We start from the raw sequence: 23,614 nt of genomic DNA on the forward strand, positions 1-23,614 counted from the left end.
CCTCACATTTCCAGTCCTCCCTGGGCTTCCCTGCCCATCTCAGGAAAGCTCTAGAGAATACTTAGCCCCAACATCGATGTGGGCCCAGTGCTCTCGAGAGTGGCTTGGTTAGCCTGCCCTCCTAGATAACACTAGGGACCTTGTCCATTAATAGAACCTTCTGAGCTGTGCTAGCCTCCTGCCATTGCCAGGACAGAAGGGAATCTGTCTCTTCTCTTTGTAACCTCCCACTTCCCTGGCTGGGAGCTTACAAATCTCAGGTGGAAGGGGAGAGCTTCAGGAGCAGCGGGAGGGCACGCATTTGATTCTAGTGGGTAGCATGTTTCTAACACTACACAGCTGTGGACTTAAAATTTACTTCAAACATCCTAAGCTAGGTATGTTTTATATACACTATACGATTTATCCTATCAACAGTGTAAGGTAGGCATTGCCATGTGTGCTTTATAGGCGCAGAAGTGGGGGTCAGGGAAGGCAAGCACTTGCCTAGAGATCATAAAATGTTGAGCGAAAGAGCCAACACTTGGATCCTGGTCTGCTGAGTGTAATTCCACAGAAGAGGCCTCGTTCTCTCCCTAGGCAGGTGATGAATGCTGCTCCTGTCTTCTCTCAGTTATGAGCCAACTGAGGAGGTACATTTGTACCTCTGGGGTCTTTGCTGCATTCCACATCTTCATCCCCAACTCGTGCTTTTCTTTTTTCCCCAGGAGTTTCCTGTTCCAGCCTCTTCTCCCTATCCTTTCTCACTTTTTCCCCAGTGGTGTGTCCTTTAATTCTGTAATCACATTTATATCTTCAAAGCAGCTCTATGGACGTTCACTTTATTATAAAATATAAGGCTTCACATTTCTGCTTGAACACTGACAGTGTCAGATCGTGCTTCAGATGTCTCCCTCTGAGGCTCAGTTCCTTTGAGGAGATATGAAGCCACCTCATGGTGGCAGAGAAAGGTCTAGGGTTCATTGAGGACCACAGGCAAAATGTAAGTCAGAACCATTAGGATTGCTAAAGTGAATATGGCAGGGTTTATTTAGCCCAGAATTCTCAGTTTGGGTTCTATCCTGAGACTGTCATATTAGGATGTAGTCTCGGCAAGAGTTTAGATAAGAGTATCTTTCTTTCTGAAAAAATTTCAAGCAGGTCACGATGTGTAGTTGATGACAATGGGCAGTGCAGGGTGGACATCAGCCTTTGCTGCTGCCATTGCTACTCTTTGCGCTAAAACCCACTCCAGTTCTTATTTTCTTCTTCAGGCTTCAGATGAGCCCCCAGCATCTGAAGGTCCAAAGCCGGCTCTCCCTCTTGACAAGAATACTGCTGCTAACTTGCCCCAGGTGTCCGGGGAAGAAACCCCTCCCAGTGTCCCCCCACTGGGCAGCACCATCCAGCACTCTTCTCCGAATGTGGTGAGAAAGGTACTAATGGAGCCCGCATTCCCTGACCATGGGGGACCTGCTGCCGGCCAAGACCCCAGGGACCCAGATGAGGATGACTGGGTGGGGGGAGGAGTGTCCCCGTTCCATCCCTGGATATTACACAGCCCTGACTCATGCCATCTGTCCTAATGAGTCTGCAACATAGTCCTCCTTCACCCCATTTTCACTCCCATACACACACTTAAAATGATAACAGTTGGGCTTCATTTAGAGTGAAAGTGGGGAAGGGAAAGGGGAATTACACACTTACACAGTGCCTGGAATGGCACATGGGGCTTCACAGTTCTGTGAGGTGGGCACCCCCACTTTCTAGCTGAGGAAACTGAGGTCCAGGGCCCTAGTAGATGAGAGGGGTGAGGTTTCTTTAAAACTGGGTTTATCAGAATCCAAAGACTTTTTTCTCAGCAATGAAAAATGAGGAACCCAAAGTTGATTGGCTTTAGAATTTGCATCAGTGGAGTTTGCTGGGTGAGTGGTCTGTGAGGATGTCCTGCAGAGGTAGCTGAGCATCTATGGGCACTGAGAATTCTGGAAGATAAGCTACTGGAGCCCTTCACCAACTTACATGCTTGCTAGAAATGTTTATTTACCCTGGCAACAACCCGGAACCCCACAGCTCGTCAGCTGTCCTCCCTTCTCCCTGCCCTTCACCCTCACCCCTGTCATCCTCCTAGCTGGACCCCCACTGATGTGTTGTACCTCAGCCTGCCCTGTGTGCCTTGGCCCGGTTCTGCTTGTCCTGTTGCCTTTTCTGGCCTGGTGCCTCCTCTCAGCCCTGCACTGGAAGCTGTGCCAGCCCTTCGGTACCATCCCGGCCTGCATGCCCGGCCCTGCACATCCCCCTGGCTCTGTGGCCCCAGTACACAGTTGTCCTATGTACCTGCGCCTCACCGTGTTTCCCCCAGGAACACTGCTGCCATATGTATCTTCATAGTCTATCCCAGTGACGCTTAAGGAGAGATTCTAGAAAAGTAAGGAATGGCAAAAATGAAATGGTAACTTGGAAATTCCTGGTGTCGCTTGAAGTCTGGCCCAGGCCTCTGGTATTAGTGGTTGTTTGTCTGTGCTGGGCCTGCCCTACCCTGTTGAAAACGGTCTGGCCTAGAGGCCATAGAGCTGCTGTAAATAGGCCCTTTTTGGCTCTCAGGGGCTTAACTTTTTATACTTAGGCTGCTTATCTATCCATCCACCCATTTATTTATTCACTCACTTTTTATATATATATATATAAAAATATATATATGTACGAAATAATGAATACATACACACACGTATATATATGTATGTATGTGTATATGAATACGCATGTATCCATCTCCTAGTATATGTTAGATGTTTTGCTAGGTGCCAGGCACATGTCAGTGAATAAGAGAGTCTCACATTGAAGCTAACAGTCTAGTGGGAGAGACAGTTAAATAAGCACCAATAATAAATATGATAAAGGGCTGTGATAGTCACTGGGGTGTAGAGAAGGAGCACATAACCCTGGGAGAAGAACTGTTCACAGAGGACTTCGTAGGGGACTAGATTTTAAGCTGAGGTTTGAAGACGTTAGGCTAGTGGAGGGAGGCAGGGAGAGGGCTAGAATATATATCCAAAACGAATGGCTAGTGTGAAGGTCCAGAAGTGAGAGAAGGCCGGGGGCACTTAGGGGGTTTCAGATAACTTGGCTTGGTAGGAACATGAGGTGTCCTGGGGATGGGAGTGAAACTAGAATGCTTGGAATGCCTTGTAAATTATGCTCCAGAGTTTAGGATTCAGTCTTAGGGGCTGTGAGGAGTGAATGAAGGATTTCTAGCAAGGAGGGACATGGTTTAAGTTAAATTTTAGAAAGGTCACTTTAGCTATAGGAAGGAAGACCAAAATAGTACAGAGAACTAGGGGAGGTTGAATGGAATCAGTAACAATGAGTATAAGGAGGAAGCATGAACTTCAAGAGATCAGATCACAGGAGCTTTTGGACTTGAAGTCTGATTGGTGATGGAAAATGAGGGAGAGGAAGTCCTTTGGCTTGACACCAGGTCTGTCTTGCCCACTGGGTTGCCATTCACTGAGATGGGGGCATGGGAAGAAGGGCCTATTTTGGGGGAGGAAAAAGCTAAGTTTGATTTGTTGGTCTTCTCCTCTGGAAGCTACATAAGAAGATGACCAGAAGGCAGCTAACTCTAGGTGTCCATAGTTCAGAAGGAAACATGGGAATTGCCATTGCTCAAGTGTTGTAGAGGCCATGGAAAAAATGCCACTGCTTATTTCGAGAGTCTTGGTTCCATCCTGATACACAGTACAAAGGAAAGGAGGTGAACTGTGTGCAAGCATGGAGTCCATGCTACCTGTGTAGGTGGCCCACAGGGCTCTCTGAGCAGCAAGGGGATGCTGCCCTACTGTGTGCCTATAGGTTGGCCGTGAGGTTAGTGAAGGTCCTAGGAACTCTGACCTTTCATATTAACCTGCCTCTGGCCCTTATTAACCTGGGCTCATGCAGAGGTTTGGAGGAGCAAGTGGCCCAGCCTTTTCCTGATGTTTCATAGGCTTCTTCGTGGCTTGGACTCCCTGAAAAAGGAACCTCAGTGTTGTCATCCTGGCCCAGAGCAGCCTTTGGGTCTACTTGACTGAGAGAGGTACTGGTTATACACAAGCCAGTGAGATAGAGAGAGGGCTTTACTTTGGTGGGAGTTTCTTACCTTAAAGCTTGGATTAGGTATGGTGGAGGGTATGAAGTTGAGGACACCAAACAACATTTTGAGCATCTTATCATTGAATGATAGTATTTTGTATAGTATTTTTCTATGTCTTCCCTTAGGTTTTTACATGGATTTTTCCATTTTATGTCTTTGTTTATCCTAGAAGTGTTATGAGGAAGCCACTTTCATATTCCCCTTTGAAAGATATGGAAACTGAGACACAGAGAGGTTAAGTGACCCCACCTAAGATTTAGATAGCTGAGCACTGGCAAAGTTGGGACCAGAGCATGGGTTCCTGGCTCTGCTCAGGGACTAGGTTAGACTGACTCGCCCCGTGCACTGCAGTGTGACAAGAACGACTCCATCTGACCGCCCACTTGCTGGATTGTCCCCCTTACAGTTGTGGGGAGTAGCCTGAGGCCCTGGTGGGGAGAGGTCTTAGGACCCAGCCTCGTTTGGTTTTGGTTATCTCTATCTGGTAAAGGTGTTTTAGCCTCCAGCCCACTCCTAAGCCTGTGACAGCCTGTGCGTGCCAGAGAAGTCAGAAGTCTATGTGAAGGCCGCGGACGGGAGGAAGCTGGGGCACCTGGCATCTCTCTGGGTGTTCCACAGCGACTCCTCTGCGCTCTGAGCTGCTCACTGATGTTGCATCACCTCGAGGAGGACTTCCGCTGCAGCACACCAGCTGTGCACAAGTACCTGGGGATTGGTGCTGACTGAGCTGATGATGAACGCATTGCTGCTGAAAGTGAGACAGGAACTTTTGGGAATGGGTTTTCTAGTGGCTTGAGCTCCACAGTCTTGGAAGCAGCCCATCCCACTACCTGCCCTGCATCCAGGGTGTTTTGGAATGAATTTTAACATTTGTCTGGCCCTCACTGTTGCCTAATCTTGGTTTAGTCACACTGAAGAAAGACCATGATTCCTGCACTATAACAGAATACCTTACGTCCCAAGTGAAACTGAAAGACATTTTGATGGTTGCATTTTATACTTCTGAATGAGTCAACTGCTGAAGGACACACACGCACTCTTTTCCTCAAAGCCCTCCTGAAGTCAAGGCTTTGAGCATCACAGAAAGCCTGTCTGAGCCCTAATTCAGCTGCATGGGGCACCTCTCTTCCACTCACATGTGGTCCACATCCTCCACAGAGGGCTGAGAGACCACCAGGATGCTGCTTGTGGCTTCAGAGGAGTCTGAGATATATTTTTAGTAAATGATGCCTAAGCAGTAGGCATTCCTGTGGTCTACGTTAGTAAGAGTGACGGAGAAGAGGAAGGGATAATGACTCACATGAAGAGTATTTATATCATTATCAAAGCACTTTGATGCCTGAGCTTTTAATTTGATTCTTAAAACTCAGATGTACATTAACCTGTGGAGGAGGAAATTATTAAAGCCCAGAGATGGGAAGTGTCTTGCTTAAACTCCTCCTCTAAAGCTTGGCTTACTTAACGTAAGGAAGTACCAGGTATCCTGCTTCATAGTCTCCAGATTCATGGCCAGGGGCCGGATCATGACTTCTCAACTGCACCAATGATTGTTTCCTCATAGCCTGGTCTCAATAGCAAAGTTTGCTCAGAATCTTCCCAGGGCCTCGTGAAGCTTTCCTAGGGCGCAGCCTGTATTCTGGTCAGCAACTGCAAAACTATACAGAGATCTGCTCTGCCCTCCTCAGAAATCAAGCCAAGTATTCCCCAGGTCTGGCTCCCCGAATTTTGCAACTTCTAGGAAGTCCCTTTCCTCCGTTCTAGCCTGATTTCACTCAAAAATCAAATCTAAGGTCTTTGTCTAGGTCTCCTAGTCCATGAGAAAACAGGCCCTTGCTCCTGGGCCCTAAATTTCCTTACATGGGCCTGGTCAAAATATCTCTGGCCTAATTCTCCTGAGTCTCCAAGGCTTGGGTTTTTAGTGTTCCATTCATTCTGGCTTTTACTTTAGATTTATAGAAATCCACCTATTCCTTTCCTCTTCTTTCACCTCAGACTCTTGAGATCATCTTTGCTTTTTTCTGCCTTTCCTGAATCATCAGGACAGTTCTTGTCTCTTCATCACCCATGAATGTTTTCCCATTTGACTCTGGTCAGTTAGCATATATTACCATAGTTATAGCCAAAGGAATCATCTTAATTTGTATAAGAGCTTTTCATTCAGCTGGGGGACCTCTCACTGTCAATAAGAGCAACAACTTTCTATTAAAAATCAACTTGCGAAATCACTTGCTGGGGAAGTTAGCTCCTTCCTCAAGTATCTAATTCAGTTGTTTGAAGATCTAATAATGTTAAACCAGTCTACCTAATCAGAAGCTTTGAAGCACTCAGATCTTCCATGACAATACAAATCTGTATACCTCAATCCTTATCTCCTTATCTGTTTCTTTCAACCAGAGTGAAGGCCTTCAATGTATTTCCAAGACACAATTTCCAAGTCATTGCTCCCCCTTCCTCTGTACATTTACAGGGCGGTCAGTCTTTGACAATTCCACTTACTGGGGCAACAACCCAGAAGTGAACAGGCAAATCTTCGGAGCAGAAACAAGAACAGACTGTCACAAAGCCCACACATTATTTCTGCATGAAATCATAAGGCCACACTCAGGTGTCTAGTTAGAGGTCTTGACTGTAAACTAAGTTACATGGTTTCCTTTGGAAATTTTCGTTTTCCTACCTGATAGCTGTAAGCAGAGTGAAGCAAGGAGTCAGAACTTCTGTAATGGCAGCTAACAACAAAGGAGAAGAAGACAAGAAACATCACCGGGAAAAGTGCCACAGTGTGAGGTCCTTCGGTGGAAGGACAAGCTAAGCCCTACATGCCTTATAGCATCACTGAATTACAGCCCACTCCTGCGAAGGAAGTCCGTCCCAGTTTATTTATGTCCTTAAGGAATGGTCTTGTTAGGCTCCTTGTACACTGTTTAATATGACAGGGTGGTGTGTAAAATGTTTTAGAAGTACTCCCATTCGAAATAACATTTTAAAGCCAATTGCATTTTGTTATCGAAAGAGGTATGATCCGGATGTCCGTGGAACACCACCCTATTTGTGCTGCTTTATCCCCAGCAATATTATCTTGCTGTAAGAAACTGAAATTTATATTAAACTCAGGGCATGTGCATTAAGTGTCTGTTTATTGACTTCTCTATCATGTTTTACTAGAGCATTAGCTTTCTAGCTAATGGCACAAAATTAAGACCAGCCAGCAGATTTTAAAGGCCGGGCACAGACTCTTAGTCTTGGGCCTATATAAGCTTGGGAAATTTGTGTAATTGCTCTGTGTCTCAGTTTCCTTTTTTGTTGAATGAAAGAACAGTACCTTCTCCAAATTTTGACAACATGTGACAATCATCGTAATAATATAAATAAGCACATTGAACTCCAGAAAAAAACCCAAGTGGTGAGGATGGGGATGGAGGCAGTAGGTGGACAAAGGATTGCACAGTAGAAGAGGCTGAAAGTTCAGGGAAGTCTGAGGTCCGGCAGGTTGTTGAAGGCTGGTGGTTCAGACAGATTATGTAGGTTACAGGTGAGGGGATTCAGACAGGTCACAGGTCAGGCAGATGACAAACAGATAAAGAGAGAAAAGAAGAGGAAAGGGACAAAGGTAGGAACATGCAGTATGGGGGAAGGAGAGAAAATTAGGAGCAGGTGAGGAGATGCTAGGTAAGAGAGGTAAGAGGCTCAGGGCAGTTTCCCCTTGTGCCCCAGAAATGACCTGAGCTGATTATGTTCTTGGCACTTTTGACTTCTCTTTCTCCCTGAACTAGAAAATAGTTTATTTTCACTTGCAGACCTCAAAATACATATATTTCCCTCATGAAATCTGAAAGTTTTATATGTGAAGAGGAAGGCAAGGTGTCATATAGCAGACAACTTGGAAGGGTCAGTGGTTGCCCTTTACAGACCTTATAGTTGGCCATATAATTTTGCCTTCTCTCTTTTGACCTCCAAACAATCCTTGCTAGAGAGGGCGGCAGCAGCATCTCCACTGAGAGATGAGTGCCTTGTGTGTGTGAGGCACCAGATGTCAGACATGGCCATATTCCCAAGCCTAGTGTGCTCTCAAGAAGCCCTATCCTTCCTTCCAGGCCCTGGAGCCTCAGCCTGCTTTCCTGGCCCTGCAATTTGATCCTCCCCTTGCCTCTACTCACTTTGTAGCACCTGCAGCAGGATAGATGGAGGTTCTCAATCCTCTCTTCTTCCTACATGTGAAATAGTTCCTTCTGTTTTAATATTTTGTATCTCTACTCCAGAGAGCCAAATGAAGTATCAAAAATAGCTAACACACAGCATACATATGTTCCAGAAATGTATCTGTATTTGTATAGACTATAGAAATGGGGTGGGAGTATCTTCCTTATAGCATTTTCTCTGAGATCCTGAAAATTTCTCTGGTTCTCTTTACCACTACCAAAGCTTTCCCCTGCTTTCTGATAGCTGTCGTCTTTTTGAGATTGAATGTGAATGTGGACTTGAAAAAGACTAGTCTAGTCTACAGTCTCTTAGAACATGTTATTGACCTTGTGCTGTGTGCTGGATGCTTATAGGAGCAGGTTTGGCAGGCCCAGCTCAAAATAAACTGTGATAGAATTTCCATAGTTCTTCCAGGTCTCAGTCTTCATGCCCTTCTCTTCTCTATCATGATCCACAATAAATAAGACAGGGGAGTTGATATCCTACAAAGATATCCTACCTTTAATCTGGAGAAAGAGGTAAAGATATCTGCCTCGAATCTGGGGAGCGTTGTCTTTGGGAATTTAATGTTGTGCGTATCTTGTGACACACAGCCCCTGACCATTATTACTTGAGATTGTCCCAGGTAGACGTTGCTGCAGTTAATGCTTGGCACCCAGGGTCTCACAGAGAACCATCTATGTCATTGGCAGATGAGATGACAACCAGAGTTGCACTAAATATATATGTCAAATGGGGAAAAGGTGAAAGAAACCAGCTAAAAGGACTGTCCTATATTACAAAAGGGATTCCAACAATCATTGGGTATTCTTGTCGGTAGATAAGGAAAGATAGAATCTTAGAAAGCTGTGGTAGTGCATAACCAGGACAGCAGGGGATGCCAAGGGATGCAGGCCAGGACATGTCTGAGGCGGCTCTTCCATGCTTACTCTGCCCAATTTGCCCTTAGTATTCTCCCCATACCTCCGTTCTCCTCATTATTCCTTATCTTGGGACTTAGACTATAGAACAAACAAAAGCCTTTTTCTTGGACCCTATTGCACTACCAAGGAACATCTAAAAATAAAAAGTTTTCTTTGGAGAAACAAAGGGTATTTAGTTCATCTGCTTTTAAAATTGGGAATTAAGAATAGAAAACATAAGCTTTGCTTATTGGGAGAGAAGAGAAAGAGATGACAAGAAAAAAGGAAAACAGGAGAGGAAGAGGGAGCAGGAGAGGGAAGGCCAGAGGCTGAAGTGCAGAGCGTAGGAGGGCAGGGGAGGGAGCACAGGGAAGGTCAGAGCCACAGGGAAGGTTGGACAGTCAAGAGTGTGGCCTCAGGGCCAGAGATCTGAATTCTAAATCTGTGAAAATCCCACATCAAATATGATGCTTAGTTGGTAGAATACTGAAAGGAACCCCGAGATCAGGAGTGAGACAATTCAGCTACTATCGCTACTTGTATTTGACCTGGTATTGGGAGGTCTTAGCTGGTGGAGTAAGGCCAGAAAAACAAATATAGGGAAAGGAAAAAATAAAGCTTAACTCTTCACAGATGACATGATTTGTGTGCACAGAAATTCCCCAAGTGATTCAGCAAGGTCTCTGGTACAAGGTCAATATACAAAAATCAATTGTATTTCTATGTGTGAGAACAAATAAAGGGAAATGGAAATTTACAAAATTATGTGTTCAATAGCATAAAAAACTTCAGATGCCTTTCTGAGCCTCATTTTTCTCAAGTGTAAAATTAAGGCCGTAAGAAGAATAATAGCAATAACAATAATTGCAGCCCCAGTAGCCATAGCTGGGGTTTGTTGAGTACCTACAATATGGCAGACGTTCTAAATCTTTACATGGATTCTTTCTTTTAACCTTCACAAAACCCTTTAATGTTTGTTATGAGGATTAAGTGAGGAAACGTATATAAGACACTTAGCAAATTTCCTTGCATGTAATAAATGCTCAATAAATTTTAGCTATATGAAGACAACCATTATTTTAGAGAGATGCATAGACTCAGTTGTTAATAGAACTAAGCTGTTATTTGTTTGGTTTAAGATTTGCAGAATAAACAGTCACGCATTATTGTTGCTTTTTAAAATTTTAAATAGCTCTTTAATTCATTTATTCAGCCGAGCACTGCTCCTGGGCCTAGAAATACAATGTGTAAGCAAAATAAGTAAAATCCATGCCCTAATGGAGTTTACAATTCACAGGGGAAACAGAAATTAACCAAATGGTCTCACAGCTATGAGGATACAATATAAAGAGGAGTTATGAAAACATAAAAGGGAGGAACCAGGTCTGGGCCACAGAACGAAAAGAGGCTTTGCTATTAAAAAAAACCATAGGTGAGCCCAGTTCAGAAGGGTAAGTGGGACAGGGGCAGGGATAGGAGAATGTTCCCTGGAGCAGAAGCAGTCTGTTCGAAGGGGATGAAGGTTGTAGGTGGAGAGAAAGCTTGGCTTGTTTCAGGGACTGAAAAATGTGTGTCTGGAGCTCAGAGAACGGGAGGGTTCAGGGATGAGTTGTGGCTGCACAGCAGGACAGGGGATGAGCCATCATTTTCACAGTTGTCCTAAGAGCGATGCAATGCACTGTAGGGCTTTATGCAAAGGAATGAGTTCCCCAGGACTAATCTGGGCTCCCTGAGCCTTGGCATTATCTTAGAGAAGGCCTGAGGCAGATCAGAGTTTGAGCCTTTTGAACTTTCTTCCACTTTGATGTAAGAGAAACTAGCTTGTAGGACCCCCAGAAGGGACAAGAAGGCACTAGTGGTTTAGCCATAAGGGATGTGAGGTTGGAGGGCAGTCCCACAGTCTGACCCTTTGGGTACTGGATGGGGGTTGAGGAGCATGGGCTGATGGTGGCTCTGTGTGTGTGTGTGTGTGTTTGTGTGTACATGTGCGCACATGCACACCACCCTCGGCTCAGATGTTAGGCTATCTCTCTGACTCTCCCACACTGTCTCTCTCTGTCTCTCTCTCTCTCTCTCTCTCTCTCTCTCTCTCACACACACACACACACACACATGCGTGCACGTGCGGGCACACACACACACACACACACAGACATACACGCATACTCACATGCTAGTGTCCTCAGCCTGTGCCTGCCTCTCTACCAGCCTCCTTGGTGCAGGGGAATGGGAATGGGGACTTCATATGCTGACTGAGTTCCCTGCAACTACTAGCCTCTGAGGCCAGGGTGAAATATGAGCATGGGTGCTCTTGAGGGCTGCATCTCTCTCCTTCCTGCATCCCCTGCTAAGAACCTGACTCTGCCCTATCTTTGTTCCTGTAGCACTCCACTTCGGTGAGCATCATGGGCTTTTCCAACACACTGGAGATGGAGCTGTCATCTACCAGGCTGGCAAGGACCCTAGAGCCACAGATCCAGAGTGTGAGCAGCCTGCCTGCAGCCCCTTCCCATATCATACCAAACCTGCTGAGCGGCACCCCCACAACTATGTCAAGCCTGATGAGCAGTCAAAACCAGGCAGTGCCCAGCCTGACAGTCAGTCATCTACAGACCATACCCAGCCTTGTGCGTGGCACACCTCAGTCCGTGCCCAGCCTGATGAGTGATTCCTCCCAGGCCCTCACAAACCTAGCAAGTGATCACTCGCAGGCCAGGCCCAATCTGATGTCTGGTCCCACCCACGCTATGCCAAGTCTGGTGACTTGTCCTCTGCAGAGCATGCCTCCAGCTTCTGATGTGCAACCGGAAACTAGATCTAGCTGCAGTCCTGGCTCTGGGCAAGCTGTGGGGAGTCTGTGTCCTGGAGATGGGGCTGACCCCTCTCTTGGGAATGCCCTGTGTAAGGTAAGTCCTGGGGAAATGCCATTCCACACCCTATGCTCATCGTTGGGCAAAAGGTGGCTCCCATGGATAAGAGCCTATCCTGGCCTTAGCTTAATAGCTCTATGACTAGTAACAGCAAGAATGTCTGATTTCTTTGATTCTTGTTGGCCTTTCACTTTTGAAAGATGAAAAGTGAGGATTCTACCCGATTTACGGACTCTCTGGGACAAGACTCCACAACCCCTGCTCTGGATGCTTCCAAGGATTTGGCTATCCCTTCAGAACTGGAGGAGCCAATTAACCTCTCTGTGAAGAAACCCCCACTGGTCCCAGTGGTCAACACATCCATGGCTCTGCAGCAGTACCAGAACCCAAAAGGTAAGGCTCCAGTCAGTAGCCTGTTATTTGTGCCGGCCACAGATGTGAGCTTAGCACTTCCAGTTGAGAGAGAGGTCCGGAGACAGGCTCTAGCATGAGGGAGGGGAGCAGTGTCTCTCTCTCTCTCTACTCAGTTCACTTCTTCCCTCTAGAACTGACTTATTGCTATGTTGTTTCCCTCACTATGGCCAGGACTGATCCAGCCATAGCCAAGACTTAGCTTCGTGTAACATTCCCATGCAAAAAATTCTGGAGGTCTGGGCTAGAGGAGGGGGAAGCAGGAAGAACTCATCCCAGAAGGGCTAGCCTTGGCAAAATATTTTAGGGAACAGAGCATGTGTGACTTTGGAGTCAGGTAGATCTAACATAGAAAACCAGCTCTGTCTTTTTATGTTTGATCCTGCCTGAGACTCCTAACCTTTCTGGGCTGGTTTCTTTCTCTGTAAATGGGGTTAATCATAACTACTTGATAGACTACTGGGACACACAACTACAGTGAGGTCATTTGATGACACTCTCTGTAGTAACAAGAATTTGCCTGGCACCTGGCAGTCATCTGGATTTATGTTGTGCCTCATAGTAAAGGGAATTTGGACTGGTGGAGACTGGCTCTTACTCTCTTCACAGCAACCTAACCCCTTCTCAAATGGGACTTGCCTTCTTCTTTGGTAGGCAAGGGCGACTTGGGAACTTTGAAAGCAACCACCGAGTGAGCGTTTGGGACTTTTTCTGTTTAGTGTATTATGTGTGTTTAGTTTGTAATGATCAGTCTGTTTCCCATACATCTAATAAATGAAAATGAAATAATTTTCCTCTTGTTTCTTTTCACTGACTGAATGAACAGTGATTGGTTCTTATTAACTGTGCAATAATGCAAAACTGAATTTTAAGCACTTAAATTTTTGGACCGTGCTTGCCCATGGAAGGTGCCTAGGACAGTGCCTGGTGCTGAGTGGGTGCTCACTAAAGGCTAGTGTCCTCCTCTCTCCCTACACTGCCCCCTGCCCATCTACACAGGCTCTACTGCACTGCCCAGGGTAGGGCCGTGGGAGCCTCTTGCCTATGGAGTATGAGCTAGATTCTCAGGTAGTACTAGAATCCCAGAACTTGGCTGAAAAGGCAGAGGCTGGACAGAATGGCCCCTAAGCGCACATAATACCTGTATATAGGGAACAAGAGATTTCTGAGCTTAGTTGGAAGGTGAGAAGCTGGCTCCTCAGCACCCAACCCAACACTCACCCATAGACAGCCTCTGAGTGTTATCTATTTGTCTTTTTGAAAGAAGATGGCCTTCTTCTCCTCTCAGGAAGGAGAGCCATGGTAGGATTGCCACCCTGATGAATGATTACAGTGTGGGTAACCGTTGTGTGACAGGTGTGTGGCCAAAGGTATGAGTAGTACATATGAGTGGAAGTTAGGGGTTATTGGGCATGTTGTCATAAATGTATGTCACACGCATTTGTCTTTTGCCTTAGAGTATGAGAATTTTAAACAAGGAGCCCCGGAACTGGATGCAAAAAAGAACAAGAATATCAGGTAGCAGGCTCTTGGTCCAACCTCCCTTTCCCACCCCTGAACTTTGTGTCCTGGGAGGTTGGCACAGGAGGTCAGCATGCTTGATGAGCAGAAGTTCGCCTGCAGTCTTCTTTGACTCCCAGACCCTCGAGTAGGAGCTGTGTGGTTGGGAGTCTGGGATGCCTGTGGGAGGGCATCCTGGCTTCTGCACCAGGGGGCATGTGCTCAGTGTGAAGTCCTCCCTCTTTAGGAATTCCCCCTTCTTTGAGCAAAGGGCTCCCCGGGGGTGGGAGGGAGAAACATGGGCCTGCATGGGGTGAGACTGAGGAGATCCTGAGCAGCAGTTCAGTTGTGGGATTATAGATGAGTGGACTTAGAGAGTGGGGTCAGAGGAAGCTCCCACTGAGACACGGGTGTGTCTTTCTTGCCACAGGCCCTTCAATAGCGAGCCCAAGATTCCCTATGTGCGACTGGAGCGGCTCAAGATCTGTGCTGCCTCCTCGGGAGAGATGCCTGTGTTCAAGTTGAAGCCCCAGAAGAATGAGCAGGATGGGAGCTTCCTGCTGATCATCGAGTGTGGCACTGAGTCCTCCAGCATGTCTATTAAGGTACCTCCCTGCTCTGTCTTGTCCTAAGCTTGGCCCACCTTAGAAGCCTCTCTTCTTTCTCCACTTCTGTCAGAATTCTGGCTCTGGCCTTGTCCAGAGTCTGAGTGGGGCTGCAGCCTGATCAGATTTGTCTTTGAGCCAAGGGCCTGTGAGATGCGTATCAGGAGTGAGCTGTCCCAGCATTCTTGGGGCTCAGCTGGCCTGAGGCCTGGAATAAATTGGTGCCCAGGGCTTGTCAGTCCCTCCTCTCCCTCCCTACACAACTTGTTGGTGCTGTGCTGACTGCTCAGACTCCCTTCTTCTCCAAGGTCAGCCAGAACAACATGCCTGATGCCATCCAGGCCCCAAGTCTGGGGGGAAGAAAGGTCACTGTCACTTCTCTGGCGGGGCAGCAGCCACCAGAAGGTGAGGGTACATCTCCTGAAGAACAAAGACTCATTCCTCGGACCCCTGGAGCCAAGAAGGGGCCCCCAGTACCAATAGAGAATGAGGACTTCTGCGCTGTGTGCCTCAACGGGGGAGAGTTGCTGTGCTGTGACCGCTGCCCCAAAGTGTTCCACCTTTCCTGCCACTTGCCAGCCCTGCTCAGCTTCCCTGGGTGAGTCTTCCCAATCCAGGGCCATCGGCTGCCTAACAGGGTGATCTTCCAGGGATGACTATTCCAGGCCAGGCCCACAGAGCTCCCTCAAATGGACTTCTTCCCCTCTCCAGGCCAGCATGAATTGGGGGTCTGTGAGTTAGTGGTCCTACTGCCTTGTGCTTTCTATGTATGGATAGGCAGGTGTTTGGAATTTGAGTGGCTTGCTTTCTTCCTCTGTTCCCAGTTTCCTCCTATACTCTCCTTTCTTGCCCCTTGCTAAATCCTACTTTTTTATGGATTCATTCCATCCCAAGTCACTGAATTTGTTTCAAGCTTGTGGTTAGGAAGCTATTCCCTACAGGGCAGACCTAGGGACTGAGTCTCCCATACCATTCTCTCTCCCCCCTTGAAACTGGAGCAGAGGGAGAGGGGAGGTGGCTCTGGACCACATGCTAATTTGGCTTCATCTGCCCCTGCAGCGGAGATTGGGTGTGTACCTTGTGCCGCAGCCTGACCCAGCCGGAGATGGAGTACGACTGTGAGAATGCCCGCTATAACCAGCCTGGAATGCGGGCCACTCCTGGCCTGAGCATCTATGACCAAAAGGTAGGGGAGGTTTCTGAGAACAAGGTTCCCTGCCTGGGGCAGCCTCCCTGTGCCAGGGGCTGAGGCCTTTCTGAGGGGGCTGGGTCAGCCTGACAGTGTGGCCCATGGGGGGGTTTTGCTATGGATTCCCTTCAGCCAACTGTCTTCCTCTAGTTGGGGAGGCTGTGCTGTGCCTTAGCTAGGTGGCCCATGCCCCATGGGACAGAGCTGACCCTGCCAGAGTTATCAGGGTCACTGTCTTCAGTTCTTGAGATGGGGCCATGCTGATGAAGTAACACGCTGTTGTTCTGGTTTCTGCAGAAGTGTGAAAAGCTGGTATTGTCCTTGTGCTGCAATAGCCTCAGCCTGCCCTTCCACGAACCTGTCAGCCCACTGGTAAGGAAGGCCTCCTGTTTCTGCCGGCTCCGAGGGCCCTGAGCCTGGCATGAGTCCAAGGGCTACCCAGGGTGGGCTCGGAGCATGGCCGCTGGAAGTCTGGTTAATCCGAGCATGGGCTAGTGGGCTCAGCGCGGCCACCACAGCCCCCAGCCCAGCTGCTGCTGCACCACACCTGACTGGACAGTGAAACATTCTTCCTTCTCCCTTTTTCTTTGTCTTCTTTCTTCACTTTTCTCCTTGTTGCCATTTTCTTTCTTGTGTTCTTTCACGTCTGTTCCAACTCATTCTCTATCTCTCCCTCCTTCTTACCTGTACCTCCACTTCTTCTCTCTTCCCACTTTGCTTCCCCTTCTCTCCTCCCCCAAGGCTAGGCATTACTACCAGATTATCAAGAGGCCCATGGACCTGTCGATCATTCGGAGGAAGCTACAGAAGAAGGACCCAGCTCACTATACCACCCCAGAAGAGGTGGTGTCAGACGTCCGCCTCATGTTCTGGAACTGTGCGAAGTTCAATTATGTATGTCTTGCCTGTTCTCCTCCTCCCCTACTTCCCAGTGCCCCCAGGGCTCATGCCTGGATAGAGAATATCAGGTTTGGTCCTGAACTGCCATGAGGATGTGGGAACAGACCTTTTAGGGACTTCCATAGTGAGTGTTTAAAAGTTCTCTCCCACATTTGGGCCTCAGTGTGGACTCATAAGGAAGAAGAAGGGAATGCTAGTGGTTGGCCCTCTGTGGGTAACTGTCAGGGTCACTTCTACTTGAAGAAATGGCACTAAACTGGTTATCTTGACTCTTAAGGAGAAAATGTCATATTCTGACCTCCAGGAAACCCACCCAGGCTTTGTGCTCTCTGCGTATCTCTTGAGGGACATGGAAGAGGAGGGGTGGTGAATGAGGGCCAGCCCATTACTGCTCTCCTTCCCCTTCAGCCCGACTCAGAGGTTGCAGAGGCTGGCCGCTGCCTGGAAGTGTTCTTCGAGGGCTGGTTGAAGGAGATCTACCCGGAGAAACGGTTTGCCCAGCCAAGACAGGAGGACTCAGACTCTGAGGAGGTGGCAAGTGAGAGTGGATATTCCACTCCGCAGGGCTTCCCATGGCCCCCCTATGTGCAGGAGGGCATCCAACCCAAGAGGCGGCGGCGACATATGGTAAAGAGTTGCTGCCAGTTGGCATTGCAGGCCGGGGGGGGGGAGTTGTCCAGGCAGGGGGCACTCAGGCAGCCTAAAGTGAAGCTGCTCTGGAGGCACAGAGAGTGGGCAGAAGGAACCCTTCCCATAGGCAGGGCAGTGCGGAGCTCATCAAGTCTCATTACCACTGAGACTTGAAACTCAGAGAGGTGGATGTACCTGCCCAGGGTCACCCAGCAAATTAGCAGCAGAATCAGGGTGAGAAGCCTGGCCTCCTGACTCATAGCTCAGTGCTGGTTCTTCTATAGAAGAAGAGACACATTTGGTCTCGGGTCTGGTCTCAAATTTGGGTTTTGGAGAAAAGAAGGAATATTTTCAGCCCCTTGGTATAGAGGAGGGAAAGGCGTTGTTTGCAGGAGAGAGAGCGCCTCTGACCTCGTGTCTGGTCCCAACACATGCAGCCTTGGGACACAGTTCGGTGCTGTTTCATTCCACTGAAATGTCCTGCCTGCCCGCTGTGTGCTGGGGTCCGAGCAGCCATCCCAGTTGTTTATGGCACTTGGCCCACCATGTTCAGAGGCTGCAGTGAGTTTGCTGTTGCATTCCTGGGGTAGAAGAAAACACATTGGCCTGGGGAGGCCCAGCCTGGATACTTTGGCTTTGCGTGTTAATAAGTGCTATGTTTGGCCATTTTGATTCCTCACACATATATATTTTTTTCTTTCAGGAGAATGAAAGAGCAAAAAGAATGTCATTCCGCCTGGCCAGCAGCATCTCCCAGGTGTGAGAGCTGGCAGTACAGTGAATGCTCTGGCAGCTGACACCCCGACCCATTGACCACTCCTCCCCACCTTTCAGCTCATTCTCTTCAGATCGTGGATGTGAGACGAGTCTTGTCGAGCTGTGTAGTGCTCTTCTTTGCCGTTTGCATCTTACAACATTCATTTGGGAGCCATAGTGCATCCACTACAGAGAAGATTTCAGTAATAAACAGCAAAGAAGGAGGTTTTAGTCCCTATTACCAGAAAAATCAGATGTGTGGGATCCACTTGACAAGACCAAGCCTGGTCAGGCTTGGGAGGACTTAACTTCCTTGGTGACTGCTCTCTGCTGAGGAAAGCAGACTTTTCTCACCTTTCAGTGTGCGGGGCTCAGGAGCAATGTATCTGTCTGAAGTCCTCCTGGGCCCAGAAGAGGGTAAGAGAAGGGAGAGAGGTTCTGACATAGGGCAGGCCTGTGATCTCTGGCCCAACACAGCCAAAGACTGTCACTGTTTGCCTTTGCTTGGCCTGCCAGGACAGGAAGCTGCCCTGGGCAGGGTGATGGAGGCTTCCAGAGGCCATGGGTCTCAACTGGTGCCTATTTGGGTTCTAACGGTTTTCAGGGTATTTGTTTCTCATGCTCCCTGTCTCAATGTTGACTTACGTGGCTGCTGTGAAAGTGTCTGGGTGGTATGGATGGCATTCTTGATGGGGCCGGGTGGCTGTGCAGGGACCACTGACAGCTTCAGGCTCAGACTTCCCTTGCAGGCCTAGGAGATGTCAACCTCAGAGCCTGTCCTCTGTGCCACATCCTTTGGGTTAGTAACTCTTCTTTAGTGTCAGAACCTGCCTTCCTAGAAGTGATTGTCAGTGTCCATTCCTTCATTTTCTCCACTCAGAGGTCTGGAGCCTGAGCTCTGCTTGGGTAAACCTGAGAGTTGGGCTGGGCAAAGAGAGTGACCCAGAACTGGTTCACTGTGCTCAGCTTCTCCTCCATGGTAGAGATCCTCAGCCTCTCCACATTCACAGAGCCAAAGATCAGAAGTGAATTCTCTGACTTGCTCACCCCCAGGCTCTCTGCAGCCCCCCAAAAGCCAGACTCTGCTGGCAGCCCTTTTCTGCTGGAGGTTGGAGAAGGCCAAAGGCACTGCCAGGAGCCCATGTAACCCTTCATGGGGGAAGCTCTGTCTCAGGTGGAGAAGGGGAAAATTGAAATGTGAGAAGCCAGTGTCCTTCAGTGACTGTGAAGCAACTTCAGGACATCACTTCTCTGAGAATGCAGAAGGAAATGTTCTGGAAGCCACGGGAACAGGAATTCCAGACTCTATCTCAGATGGAGATGAATCTTCGTGGTCTGTGCGGGGTGTTTGGGGAAGGTTGCACCGCCCCCCCCCCACTGGGGGTCAGGATACTTCCTCAGCCAGGACTTGATTGAGAAGGACCCTATTGCTGATGGTACTGGGGGAGCTGCAGACCTGGGCTTCAGTGGGCTGGCCCAGAGACACCGCTTTCTCTAGTCTGGTCACGGCTTGGCTAATTCCAAGGGAGTCTTAGGCCATGGCTTTATTTTTGATAAGATGAAGTTTAAGGAAACTGTTGTTTGTAGGGCCTTTGTTAAGGGGAACATTCTGCTCAGAGAAATCTCTGCTTTCCTTGTCAGTTGGTGGTGCTGCTCATTTCCTTTGCCACCCAGGCTGGGAGGCTGTCCTCGGCCGGCCATTCTTTCACCAGCACCTGCCAGGCTCTCCTGCGCAGTCAGGCTTCCATAATCCCGTTTCCCAGTTTGGGGTAACTAAGTCTTTTGTGCTCCACTAGCCAGGCCCTCTTTAGACCTAGCCCTGTGCTCTGTGGGGCTCACATGACTCTCTGGCTTGGGCTCTGGCCACTTTCCTTTCAATGTTTGAATTGTTTTCTCTGTTTAGTTGACTTGGCAAGGTTCCCTCTATAATGAATGAATTCATGCTCTAGGTCATCTTTCCTTTATTGTGGCCCCACTCCCACCTCCCCTGAGTGAGAATCATGGTGCTTTGTGTCAGACAGTCAGGTGAGGGCTATGCCAGTCTCAGCCTGACTGAGATGCTTCCACAGGACCAGCCGGAGACCACAAATGTGAAGCAGAAATGTGGGGCTCAATGCGTAGCTCCCCTCCTATTAGTGAAGCTCCCAGCTGGGTAGAGCCTGCTGGGCCAGGGAATTTTAGGAACCTAGTAGAGAGTCACGTATTCCTTTCCTATCACAGAGACCCTGCATGCTGAGAGGCCCACTTTTGGCACCTGAGCAGACATAGGGTATCCTCCCTGCAAGGCCCTGGCCTGCCACACCACCCCTGCCCTGCTTACCCCACACCACTGCCCTCTCCCAGGTTTTCCTTGTGTACTCAGCACCAATGTTTTGTGTCATGGTTTTGTTTTGTTTTGCATGCAGAAAACAGGACATGACTTTTTAGAAATTAAAAAAAAAAAGCTGCTAGCTGAGTGACTGACTTTAGTGGCTCTTCACTAACATCAGAGCTGATCCTGCTTTTGACTCCCATAATGGCCCCTTTTGAAGTCAGGCCAGTCCTTAGCTCTTGATAAAGTCATGAAATGGAAATACAGCGAGTCCAAGGCCTCACAGTACAGAAGGCAGTCCTGGAAAAGTTGGGCTCCTTGGACGTGCAGAGAAACAGGAGAGCCGGGCGGCTTTTGGGGGAGGCTGAGGGGATTTTAGTGTACACATTGCTGCAGGATGAATGGCAGTATCCTCTTCCAGGACATGGGCAGGCTGGCCCTCCCTGACTCCTAATGGTTGGCAACTATGCCCTCTGCAGGTCCCCCTCCCACAGTGGCAGCTGCCGGGCCCTCTGTGGGCTCTGCGCCAGGCAGGCCTCGCCGTCAGATTCTGTGTGTTCTGGCTCCTGTGCCCATTTCTGGTGACAAGTCTTTGCCTTGCTCCTAAGACCTAACCCCCCAACCCCCTTATTTGTTCCTGGCCTCCGCTCTGCTCCCTCTCTCACTCCAGGATGTCACGGGTAGTCTTCCCTTCTGAACTCTTAACTTCTCCTGGATCCAAGTCCCCTGTGCGGCGTCCTCTCCCGCTCCCTCCCTGCTGCTTATTTGAATGACTGCTCTTTTAGTGCAGCTCCCTAACCTTCTCTCTCTGTTCTCCCAGTCTTTCAGCTTTCTCCCGGGCTTCTTCCTCTCCCTACTTGAACCTGTAGCCCATCACACACTGACCTTTTTATCAGCATCTTGAACTTTCTTATCCTCTACAACTCAAAACTTCCCCTGAACCTGCCAACCATTCTTGGTGTCCTGCATCAGTTATTTTCTGCTGTCTTCCTGGGTTGCTAAACATTACAGGCTCACAGTTGACACCCTCTGTAGGGCTGTCAGCATTGATTGGGATATCTCTGACGTGTGATTTTGTTGCTCTCTGTCCATGCCCTTCATCTTTGCTTTCTGCAAACAACTGACCTCACTGCCTACTCACAGAAAAGCCCCTAAAGCAAGAACCTCCTTGCCCATTTGCTCCTCTCTCCTTCCCATCTGTCTGTGTCTACATCCCTCCTCAGGTCCTTCCCTCTTGCTCCTGTTTGGTGCTGTTTCTTGAATTCTGCTGTATGGCCTCCAAGACCTCTGCCCCTCATCCCACTGTCCAACTTGCTGGGGTCTTAACTTCCTCTCCACTGGCTGCTCCACATAGCCTACAAACAAGTAAAGGTTTCCCCAAGACTAAAACAAAACTTCTTAGAGTCTGTTGCCCCTTACACATTTTCCTTATTAGCCAAGTTTTTTAAAAAAAGAATTTTTTCCACTAATTCTTCTCAATCACTCTTCAACCTTACAACTTTTCATAAAAGTTACCAGTGACCACCCCATTGCGAAATTGAAAGAAGACCTTTCAGTCCTCAGCTGCCTGGAACTCTCCACAGCATTTCAAACCATCTCCACTTCCTCTTTGAAACAGCCCCTTCACATGGCTTTTTTGACACCATAGGTCTCTGGATTATTCTCTTACCTGTCAGCCACACAGGCTGAGCATTTTTTGAAATCTTGACGAGCGAACACATCCATAGCTTTTTGTGATCTCTCTTCTTCAGGAGTTGGGCAGTCAGGAGGAAGCACAGCTGCTCTGCTCCCCACCTCTGAGTTTCCTGTTTTCCTTGAATCCATTTCTTCTCCTGGACTCAGTTCTCCCCATGCCAGTCATGTTTATGAACTCTCGAGGAAGGACAGCATCTGTGAGCCCTTCCCTCTGTCTTTCCCAGTTCAGCATGGAGATAGGTTTTAGCTGTGGTCACCAAGAGGTCCCATCTAAATCAGCCCATGAAAGTGAATTGAGTCTTACCAAGAAGCAGTTTGGTAAATGGGATTCCTAGGCTGAAGGGCAGCTCATTACCACGATCCCCATGTCAATTAGAGTAAAACATGTTGCTGTGCATGGTTCAGTGAGCTCTGACCCAGGAGGTGGATCCTGGCAGGGGTGAGTGTCTGCCACTGGGAACATTCTAGTGGAGGGAAAACAGAAGTTCTGTGATTCATCACTTGCTTGGGGCTCCGCCAAGGTCATTGTGGCCTCCTTTAGCCAGGTCTTTCCCATCTGTGTTGATCATCACCACCTGCTTGCTCCAGTTGTTCCTAGAGCTGGAGGTACAGGTTGGTTGTTTTCTTGGAGGTGGGGAAATGTAGTAGAAACTTATGTGATTTGAGATGCTGAACACCTAAAGTTCACCTCTGCCAGTTATGAGCTATGTGACCTTGGGTAAAGTTTCCCCTTCTATAGAGTTGGTTGTGGAGGAGGGTTGAAAACAGTAATCTCTCAGAGGCTTTATAGCTGGAAAGATGGTGATGGTGATTCTAACTCTAAAGCTCAGGCCACACAGGGAGCAAGGGAGTGTTAGGGAATCTTGGCCAAGACAGGACAAAGGGACTCACAGGCCAAACTGAGATGCTTTGAGGAAAGCAGCTTTGAGCTACTTCTTGAGCCATATGCCCATTCCTCAAGCTGCATCCCTTTCTTGGATATCTAGGGTGAGTTCCTCTTAGGCCTTTTTCAGAAGTGGCCATTGGATCCAAAGTGGTTGGGGACAGGAGGGAGGAATATTGTAGAGGGAAGTGTCACTGATCTTAAAAGGACCTACACATTCAAGAACAAATTAAAAAATAGCACTTTTCTTTACCAATAATTGTGTCCTGGAGTGTTTCTTCAGTAACGATGGTTGAACCTACTTCATGGTCTTTTTGCCTCATCATTAAGAACACAGCATGGGGAAGAATAGACTGGGAAGCCTTCTCTCTAGGGAAGAACTCACCTCTGCTTCTTACTGCTTGAACACAGCCCATTCTTCAGAATTCAGGCAATGAGGCTGAGGTGGAGGTAGGGGAAAACCATCTAATGAGCGGCCACCACTTCTAGGCAATGAACACCTCAGAATGTCCCTTTATATAGTGCCCTTCCCCAGTCACCTAGACTTAGCTGTCCTCTCTGCCCACTCTACCCCAGTGGTTTCTAGCCATTCGGGTGTAAGGACATTATTTTGAATATTCGTCATTCATTTTTAACTGCGTAGAATCTGAACCC

General features: G+C 48.2%; 1 protein-coding gene across 6 annotated transcripts in view; it reads left to right on the forward strand.

Annotated features, from left to right (window-relative positions):
* Positions 1–23,614, forward strand: part of TRIM66 (tripartite motif containing 66) — a 41,670-nt gene that overhangs the window by 9,842 nt on the left and 8,214 nt on the right. For 4 of the 6 annotated variants that reach the window (XM_029956964.1, XM_029956965.1, XM_029956963.1 and 1 more), the window contains exons 9-19: positions 1,254–1,415; positions 11,595–12,116; positions 12,281–12,473; positions 13,949–14,009; positions 14,422–14,596; positions 14,905–15,194; positions 15,656–15,782; positions 16,083–16,157; positions 16,527–16,679; positions 17,094–17,312; positions 18,019–18,072. In XM_029956964.1, the coding sequence (XP_029812824.1) occupies positions 1,254–1,415; positions 11,595–12,116; positions 12,281–12,473; positions 13,949–14,009; positions 14,422–14,596; positions 14,905–15,194; positions 15,656–15,782; positions 16,083–16,157; positions 16,527–16,679; positions 17,094–17,312; positions 18,019–18,072 (2,031 nt within the window). Of the gene's footprint in view, positions 1–1,253; positions 1,416–11,594; positions 12,117–12,280; positions 12,474–13,948; positions 14,010–14,421; positions 14,597–14,904; positions 15,195–15,655; positions 15,783–16,082; positions 16,158–16,526; positions 16,680–17,093; positions 17,313–18,018; positions 23,217–23,614 lie in introns of those variants that run through there. The other 2 variants (XM_029956967.1, XM_029956966.1) reach the window with 2 other exon arrangements.

This window comes from Suricata suricatta, chromosome 11 (assembly GCF_006229205.1).
Source record: "Suricata suricatta isolate VVHF042 chromosome 11, meerkat_22Aug2017_6uvM2_HiC, whole genome shotgun sequence".
In the NCBI taxonomy this organism is placed as follows: Eukaryota; Metazoa; Chordata; class Mammalia; order Carnivora; family Herpestidae; genus Suricata; species Suricata suricatta.